Source organism: Carcharodon carcharias, chromosome 4 (assembly GCF_017639515.1).
Source record: "Carcharodon carcharias isolate sCarCar2 chromosome 4, sCarCar2.pri, whole genome shotgun sequence".
In the NCBI taxonomy this organism is placed as follows: domain Eukaryota; kingdom Metazoa; phylum Chordata; class Chondrichthyes; order Lamniformes; family Lamnidae; genus Carcharodon; species Carcharodon carcharias.
The window spans coordinates 18,885,897-18,895,522 of NC_054470.1; the positions used below are offsets into that span (position 1 = coordinate 18,885,897).

General features: G+C 38.3%; 1 protein-coding gene across 4 annotated transcripts in view; it reads left to right on the plus strand.

Moving 5' to 3' along the window:
* The window catches only part of LOC121277134 (GRAM domain-containing protein 2B), a 59,785-nt gene extending 50,667 nt beyond the window's left edge, over positions 1-9,118 (plus strand). For 3 of the 4 annotated variants that reach the window (XM_041186186.1, XM_041186185.1, XM_041186187.1), the window contains 5 exons: positions 1,111-1,230; positions 1,644-1,734; positions 2,665-2,775; positions 5,398-5,491; positions 8,193-9,118. In XM_041186186.1, coding sequence (XP_041042120.1) covers positions 1,111-1,230; positions 1,644-1,734; positions 2,665-2,775; positions 5,398-5,491; positions 8,193-8,234 — 458 coding nt within the window. In that variant the 3' untranslated portion in view covers positions 8,235-9,118. The remainder of the gene's footprint in view (positions 1-1,110; positions 1,231-1,643; positions 1,735-2,664; positions 2,776-5,397; positions 5,492-8,192) is intronic. The other variant, XM_041186188.1, reaches the window with a different exon arrangement.
* Positions 9,119-9,626: the final 508 nt, after the last annotated feature.

Genomic DNA, 9,626 nt, shown 5'->3' on the forward strand with positions numbered 1-9,626 from the left:
GCATGATTTCCCTTTCATAAATCCATGCTGACTCTGTCCGATTCTGCCACTGTTTTCTGCGTGCTTAGCTATTAAATCTTTTATAATGGGCTCTAGAATTTTCCCCACTACCAACATCAGGCTGACTGATCTATAGTTCCCTGTTTTCTCTCTGCCTCCCTTTTTTTAAATAGTGGGGTTACATAAGCTACCCTCCAATATGTAGAAACTGTTCCAGAGTCTAGATTCTCGGAAGATGACCACCAATGCATCCACTATTTTTAGGGCCACTTCCTTAAGTACTCTGAGATGTAGACTATTAGGCCCAGGGATTTATCGGCCTTCAATCTCATCAATTTCCCCGGCACCGTTTCCCTACTAATTATTTCAGTTCCTCCCTCTCACTAAACCCTGTGTTCACCAATATTTCTGGTATGTTATTAGTGTCCTCATTTGTGAAGACAGAACCAAAGTATGTATTTAGTTGGTAAGCCATTTCTTTGTTCCCCATTATAAATTCCCTTGTTTCTGACTGTAAGGGGCCTACATTTGTCTTCACCAATTTTTTTCTCTTAATGTACCTATAAAAACTTTTACAGTCAGTTTTTATGTTCTCTGCAAGCTTACTCTTGTATTCTATTTTCCCTTTCTTAATCAATCCCTTGGTCCTCTGCTGAATTCTAAACTGAAATTCTCAGGTCTATTGTTTTTTCTGGCCAATTTGTATGCCTCTTCCTTGCATCAAATACTATCTCTAATTTCCCTTGTAAGCCATGGTTTGGCCACCTTTCCTGTTTTACTTTTGCACCAGTTTCTATATATATCTGTTGCAATTTAGAATTAGTAACTGAGTTGCTCTATACTCATCAGGTACTTGGAGCTGGAAGATGTATAATACTTACTGAGCAAGTGAAGTTGCAAGACGTTGAATAATTTGGCTGGCAAGATTTTGAATGAAAGATCTGAATATGTTAACCTAATGTTTCATTGCAACACTATCAACGCTGTAAAAAATGTCACTCTAAACTGTAGTGTGGAGCTTCTGGATTACAGTGACATTGTACTTGCTTAGAGCACAGGCGTTTCTTTGCAACATGTTCATATACAAATAATTAACTTGGTCATTGACAGAGTTTACCAGTTCAACCCAAACACTTTTGAAAATTGTAAAGAATGATGAAATTCCGGTGCTTGCTGATGTTCACGTAAAAGAAATGCCTGAAGTGAAGAGAAGAAGCTGTCATGACAAGAGTAAGTACTGGTGTCTGGTAGATGTATGCAAATTGTTGGCCAGAAATAACTTAAAAGCACCTGCAATAATTGGAAGTTCCTGAATACAGTTCAGTTTTGTTTTCTTCACCTAATAATTGAGGTTTTTCACGTCAATTAAGAGCAAGGCCTAACAGGAGAATATTTGAGATTTTGCCATTGTTCCTTTCTTGTCCTAATAGCCATCCTGTGGTTCAAAGAAACCACTAGCTGCCTCAACATTGTGAACAGCAGCTGGCTTTTTAGTTACTATAGGTTTGAACGTTGATTACAAGTATTTTTACAGAAGGAAAATGGTCAACTCTTGGTTTTTCTCATTTCTGCTTGCATAGATATGCAATTGGTTTGGTATATCTTTGAGAATAATTATTGTTCTGGTCCTTTTATACTTACAGGACATTCCTTTGTACACTTCTTACACAGAGTAAAATCTAATGGTGTCCAGTATCTTTCTGTAAATAACTTACTGGTGCTCTACCTGATTATGTGAGTATTGTTTTGCATTACTTAATGACTGTAGAATTTTAGAGCTACTCGTTAATAGATAAATTTGATATAGTTTGTATGTTGTCAACAGACCTCTTAAATTTACTAGTTAATTTAGAGCTGGATGTCATATTTGATTAGGATTCTTTGCCTCTGGGACCTGAGTTTGAATCCAACCTGGACTGATATATTTTTGTACTTTGCTGCCTGTAAGGGTCCTGTTGTATCTGGCCATTCTCAATCTAGACCCCAGAAGGCTTCAGGCCACAACACCAAGCTACCCACAAAGTAAAAATCCCACTCTGATAGGCCAGGAAGATGGCTAATACGAGTAGTGCTAAATTCACGCTCGTGCAGTAGCAGATATATTTCTGAAATTGAGGTTAAAGTTCATTGAGGTAGTATAGTAGGAGTTTGGTCTGGGCTATATTCAGACCTTGGAGTACTTGCTCTTAATGGTGAGAATAGGTGTGGGAGGTTATTGGGAAGTATTTATTTTCCCTGGACGTTCTTCCTCATTTTCTTCCCATTTGGGTGAAGTAGGTGTTTACAAAGAATGGCTTTGATGGCTAACTTGACAATTATGTCTTTAAGTTTAAATTGCACTTGGATTTTCTAAATTTTATGGGTGTTTTTATGCCAAAGGAAGGACAATTCTGTCAATAACAGAAGTAACCTTTCAACCAAGAGTGGTGAAGTCAAGTGGTTAGCAGAGTTAATATTATTTAAGAACAAAATCTCAAATCTTTTTAGTTACATAAAATGCATTGGACATCATATATAACTGCTGTTGAGAACTAATTTATGCAAATGTAAAACTACATTTATTAGCTGCTGCACATTGGAAAATGTAGCTGGCTACAATTGTGTGGGAATCTGCCTCGTACCAAGAAACAGAAAATGCTTGCTAAAGAACCATTTGTTTTACAGAGTCATTGTGCTCATTCTGTCATCCTTCTACATGGGCTTAAAAATAATTGCTTTGGAGCAGCGCCTGGCCTCCCTGGGAGCATTGCCAGAATACCATGCACATTACAAAGAGTGAGTATTCACTTTCAGTTGGCTAAGCAGTATATTTGCTCTGCGTTTGTAACTGAGCTATTAAATGGTTAAGCTGCAGTGACTGTAAGCTTGGTTGATAATGACTGATGAACTGTTTTAACCTCTTCACTGCCTAGATTTTAATTGGAAGCCTCACTGTTTAATGTTGGGAATATTGCTCGTGGTTATTTCCAGCACCTTGTTTTCCGAATAGCTGAAAGTGACCTGATCCGAAATGTGTGCGTCAAGAAATCATGTAACAATTGGAGACTCTTTCAGTTGGACTCAATTTTGAAATGGTTTATGCTTAAAAACTTAATGAACACTATGCTGATATTGCAGCTACAGAAAGCATGCTCCCACCAAAACTACTATATCTCAGACTGTTGCAATCAGCTTTCAAAGCTAAAATGTGATGCTGCTTGGTGTTAAATATGGCACCTGGTATTGAGCTAGACAAATCAGGAAGATCTGCCCTGAGTTAGCCAATCTCTGGCAAGGCTACTGTGCAACCATGTAACTGTATTCCTGGGTTATGGAGCAGTGGGGGAAAAGCAGCCAAAGTTCCAGCTTGTGACTACTTGCCAGGGATCAGTGTGTGTGCACACGTACTTATGGTTGGGCTTGAGTAATTTTCCTTTCTCTTCCTTGCAAATGCAGTTGAATGTAGCTTCATATGGAGTGGCCTGTTTGGCAAGGTGCTGGTGTGAGGACTGCTGGTGTGTGGAATCCTACATCAACATGAGTTTCCATCTTGCTTGGGAAGGAAAGCTAAACTGGTGCAGTTGACCTGAATGCTGTAAAACCATTTTAAGCAAATGCCTAGCAAAGGTGATCTGAGCCCATACCAGCAGCACAGATGAAAATTTGCCTATCCCAGCCAAAGCTTACTTGCCCATCATGACCACGTGTACGTTTGTCCAATGCTTTCAAATCTGTAAATAGCCTCACATCTCCCAAAGGCACTCCTTCTCCAGCTATCTGCCCTCCATTCCTGATTCCAGCCTGTAATGCACCCCTAACTTCCCATCCTCCCAGGCGACAGTGGTTTCATTTGCCTAGGGCCCAGTCTCTGAAATTCCCTTTTTTTAAAAAACCCATTTCCAGAACCCAGTGCTCTTTTTAAGACCAGCCTTTAAAACTCATTTCCTTAACTAACCTTTTCTGGTCACTCCCGTTAATTCTTCCTTTTTGGCTTGCCTGTTTTCTTTGCACCTCTGAACCATTGAGATGTTTTCCTGCGTACAAATGTGTAATGGTGGGAGCTACTGATAAGTATAGTATAGGGGATTGTAGGAACAACCTAAAAGGACACAAAGTGGGGGTGTCAGTTAATGTACAAGAACATTGTGGAAAGGTGCCACCTGATGGCCTGAAAGAGAACTAAGAGTCAGTTCTGTTTTCTCCTCCCATGCTTCCTTGCTTTTTCTTTACACTTTCTCCCACCGAGATTCCACACGATTAGCAGACCCTGCTCCCCCACAATTCTGCCAAATCCAAACAGATCCTTCATGACCACCCTCCATTCCACTCTGGCATCCAGGATCTCCATCAGTGTTCATAAACTGTGACGCTACATTTGCAATGCTCCTGGACCATCTTCCTCTGCAATACTCACCCACCCAACACCAACAAGTGTTTCCAAACATGGGAATGCCCTCATGATGCTGCTAGACCCTGTGACTCTATTTCAGTACTGCTGGATCCCAGATTGTCTTAATGCTACAAATTGGAGTCGTTTACCCACCTTGCCTAATCTGCCTGTAGTTAATTTTGAGTATTTGCCTTACCCCACGATCCTCAACACTACCTGGCATAACATACCCGTTTTAACATCTGACCTTTGTGAAGAATACCACGAGTTCTGTCTGAGTTTTCTTAAATCTTTAACTATCTTTGCTATTGCTTAATTCCAGCCCACAAACAGCCAATTGTATGGAAGGACCATGACCATTTTTGTTGAATGTACAGCGTTTATATTTAAAAGACTGATTAGAAAACTTACTGAGTTATGCCAATTTTTTTGTTTATGCGTTAACTTGAAATGGCTATGTATATCTTCATTGACTTATCCTGGGAAAAGGCATCTTCCAATTCTCAATGCTCCGTACGCTAGTAATTGCCAGTTGTTTTCCCATGTTGGACATGACAGGCTCTGAATAGCTAGCTCACATACGATAATAGGTTTGTAGGCTGAAGCAGTAGTGTGTATTAGCTTTTAAATGACTGTTTCATGAAATTGTATTTTTAACTGTTCTGTGCTAAGTTTGATTGATCTAAAGCTCTTGCCACTACTTAAAATACAAGCCCTGCCCTGATTTGTAATACAAGAAAATTATCTCAGCTGGTAGGAAAGCTTTCCCTGAACCTTGTTGATATAAAATTTTGTACAGAGGTTAAATTTCTTCATGAGCAATGATTTCTATTTTGGGAAGCATGTGATTCCATTATGTTGACTGCATTTTGTATCCTTGCTGAACCACAGCCATTGGTTTATTGATGGCTGTAGTGCTGCATGAAAGGAGTGAATTTAAACTCTGCTAGGTGTCCTATTCAACCTTTTGGTCTTCTGTTCTAATTGCTTTATTAATTCAACAGTAAATTTCTTCTGCTTTTGTACAGTTCTTTTGCTCAGCGTGACATGGGACTACAGTTCCACGTTAATACAGATGTGATCTATGATGAATTGTCAGAAAATCTTGCAAAGCTGGAAAAGGTGAGCTAGAATTTATTCAAATACCTATATATTGAAACCATACAGCAGCAAAGTATGCATTGTGACATGCTTTAAACTCTGATGGGTTATATGCAGGCTTAGTGTGCATGAGATGCAGATAGATGGAGGAAATTGGTTAGGTTTCCAACTTCTGGTAAATGGACATTAGACACAATAGAAAATAGAATTAGACTTTACAGCAAATGCACTGCTGACATCAGCTAAATGAAATACTTAATTCTAGATGGCTACTATAAAATGCCTACATGCTGCCAGTGCCAGTATGCCACAAGTCTTTGCCTTTTGGAGAGGAGGACAAGAAGAACTTCCTGTGGAAGTAAGATGAGAAACACACAAACATCAATAAAATGTAAATACAAGTTGTTTGACTAATCATCTAAAAACTAGGTTTTTTTTCCCTTCTGAAGAACCTTTGAGGAGTTGGCTTTGGCTGTTTGCTTAGATTAGATCAACCTTTACATTGAATATCTCTGACCAACAGGGAATATTTATTGAGTGTGAGTTTTACAATTAAGAAATCAGTGTGAGCCAATGCTCATGGAGTGTGTTATCTCTGGAAAATCGTGCTGAGAGAAGACAGCAAGAGAAAACTGGGAAATATAGGCCAGTTAACCTGGCATCAGTTAGAAGGGAAATGCTGGAGTCTATTATGAAGGACATGCTTTAATTTCAGATCATGTGTGGAAGGATCAAGACCATTTTCATGGCATATGCAGAGTTTGAATTTAAAAAGAAAGATTTGGAAACCTACTGATGCATTATGGCAAATTTTTATTTGTAGGTTAACTTGAGATGGCCAAGTTTACATATTTTAGTTGGTTTATCCTGGGAAAAGGCACTTATGATTAGGCAGAGTCAGTAGTAGATTATAAAAAGGAATAATGTTTGAAAAAATCTGTTTTTTGAGATGCAACCAGCAGGTTAGATGGAACTAGTCGTTATAGTATACTTATATTTTCAAAAGGCATTCAATAACAAGCTACACAGTTCCATAGGGTCAGTGCTCATGGGATCGGGGGTAATACATTAGCTTGGATTGAGAATTAGTTAGTGGGCAGAAAGCAGAATAAGAACAACAGGTCATTTTTGATTGGCAGATTAAACTATTGGGATATCACAAGTATCTGTTCTTGGGCCTCAGCTTTTTACAATCTATATCAATGGCATAGATGAAGGGACCAAATTTAATGTATCCAAGATTGCTGATCATACAAAGTTAGGTGGAAAAGTAAGCTGTGCAGAAGAAGCAATGAGGCTGTAAATGGATGGAAACATGTTAAGTAAGTGAGCAAGCATTTGATGGATCAAAAAGCTAACCTGCTGCTACAGCCAGTAAATAGTATGTTAACCTTTTATTGAAGAGGTTGGGTTACAAGAGTAAGGAAGTCTTGCTGCAATTATAGAATGCCTTGGGGAAATCACACCTGGAGCACTGTATACAGCTTTTGTCTCCCTATTTAAGGAAAATGTACTTGCCTTAGAAGGGGTTCAACCAAGGTTCACTAGATTGATTACTGGAATGAGAGGGTTATCATATGAGGTGAGATCGAGTTATCTAGGTCTAAATTTCACTAGAGGAGAATGAGGGACAATTGCATTGAAAGATATAGAGGACTAGAGTAGATGCTATGAGACAATTTTACCTGGCTGAGGAGTCTAAAACCTAGGGGCCGTTGTCTCAGAATAAAGGGTAAGACATTTAGAACCTGAAATGAGAAATTTTGAGTGCTCTACCAGAGATGGCTATAGATGCATAGATCTTGAATATATTTAAGATTGGGATCAACTGATTTTTTGGCTACTAAAGGAATCCAGAGATATGTAGATTTGAGTGGGAAAGTGGAGTAGATATAGAAATCAGTTATGATCATCTTTTAAAAACAGAGCAGGCTCAAGGGGTCAATCGGACTACTTTGCTGTTATCTCTTACGTTGTTCGGGAGTGCTAGAATTCTGAATCTCCTCTTTCTTTCTGGAATGCTTTTCTTGCTTTGCTTCTGGACCAACTTGGAGATCTCTTCTCATGTCATCTCCTTCATGAAACTAATTGGGTTGATGCCAGTGAGAAACATTGTTTAGCAACAGTGTAGCACCTTTAACACAACAGACTTTGGACCTTCGAGAGAGAGTAGACATAGGAATGATAAACTCTTGTGGGGTTTGGTGAAGAGAGTAGGGCCATGTTGACTGAAGACTGCTACAAGATATGGAGCAGGGGAAGACAGATTGTATAGGGTGCCAGAGGCTGCAGATTTAAAGCGGCACAACGCTTGGAACGGTTGAAGAGGTAGAATGGGTTTTGGGTTTGGAGAGGAATTGGTAGAATAGGAAGATTATTTAAAATTAAAAATGCTTTTTTTGTGGGTCCAGTTGTAAACTGCAGATAACATCTGTCGCCCATTACATTGTCAGGGAATCAAAGCATGAGACTATTGGGACTTATGTTAGTGAACATATTGTGCCTCCCTAAATTATTCAAAACTAAAGGAAAAGTTTTATTCATGGTATTAAGTGAAAACTGACTAAATGGATAATTACTTTTGTCTTCTGAGTTCAGTTTATATCCTACTGAGATTTGCTGTTGGTAGAGATCATTGTAAAAAAACAATTACTCACTTCTCAAATGTGCCACCATTTCCCTCTCTACATGCATTTCTCTAATTTTGTGCCTTGACTTTCAGATACAGAAGAATCTGCAAAAGCTTCTAGAAGGAACTGAATGAGGGGCTCTACTTTTGATCGTCAGTACATTGTGTGCTTGCCAAGGTCATACATCTTTGGAATGTGATTTGAACTCTGCAGGACAGAGTCTGGGATTGTTTAAGCTTCAATCTTGCATTTATCAGAATTCTGCGTGGCCTTCTTTCTAAAGAAATATGCAAGTAATCTTCAAGTATCTGCAATAAAGCATTCCATTGATAAGCAAATCCTTTATCTAAAAATTAATTTTTACACTTTTGGAAAATAGTAAGGAGATTTGTAGTGCATCACCTGTGGTATGTATAAGAAATCTACTTTCTAGGAATAGTTTAGTCATTGGTTCTAAAAGCACTCCATAATCTAAAAATTGTTAGAATATTTTGTGTAAAGCATATGTTGAGCATGTGTATTATCCACTTGCCCAATAGTCTAATATGATAAAATTATTTGAGCTTAGTACAGTGTTTTCAAGGGACATGGGATAGGTTTTCATCTTTTGGTGTCTTGGCACGGCTTATAAGCAGAATTGGGAAGAGGTGATCATGGAATGGTGTGCACCAGATTTTCCTGCCATTAAATTAACTGGTAATAAAATTAGACAGACAGTTACAGCCATGCAACTCCAATCCCCCTTCCCACCCTCCCACTAAATTTCCATCTTCAAATTGTGGTCAGGCAATGCTTATCCAGGGGCTAAAGATGAAAATCTACCCCACTGTGTTTGACCAGCAGGGGATTGCAACTATGACTTTAGAAGTACGATAAATATGTTCTTGTACTGAGTGAATTTACAACTATTTGCAATCTGATACTATTTATATGAAATGTAATTGTATTCTTTTAAAACCATTTCTATGAAATGATTTCTCAGTTGAAATTTTGTAAATAAAATTCTAGCACATTAAAAGAATTTATTCTTTTCTAGAGGTAAATTGCATGCTGCAGAAATTGTTTCACGTGGGTCATATTTAAACCATTACTGATTCTGTTTTGACACATATAGATGCTGCACTAAAAAAAAGTGCTGCATATATTAAATCAGATGACTTTTACATATAACCCTTTTGTGGGATATGAAACCATAAACACTTTTTAGGTTCATTTCTTTTAGTGTGACATCTTAATTTGTATATTAATTCCAGCTTTTTCATGATGTAGAAATTAGTATGAGAAGTCAGAATATCAGAATGTTTGAAATCTTCTGTTGGACTTCTGTTGTTTCAAAAAGAAACACCTCCAGCAATTTCTTCAGTGCTCATCATCTACAGATAGACATTCCTGAGTGATTTCCAAGGTATTGGATGTTGTGCAGGTGGGAGGACAAGAAAAGAGGAAAATTAAGAGAGTGTCATAGCAGAGTTGATAAATGAAGTTGGGTTGGGGGGGAATCGCTAAGGTGAAGATTCTGAGGAAAG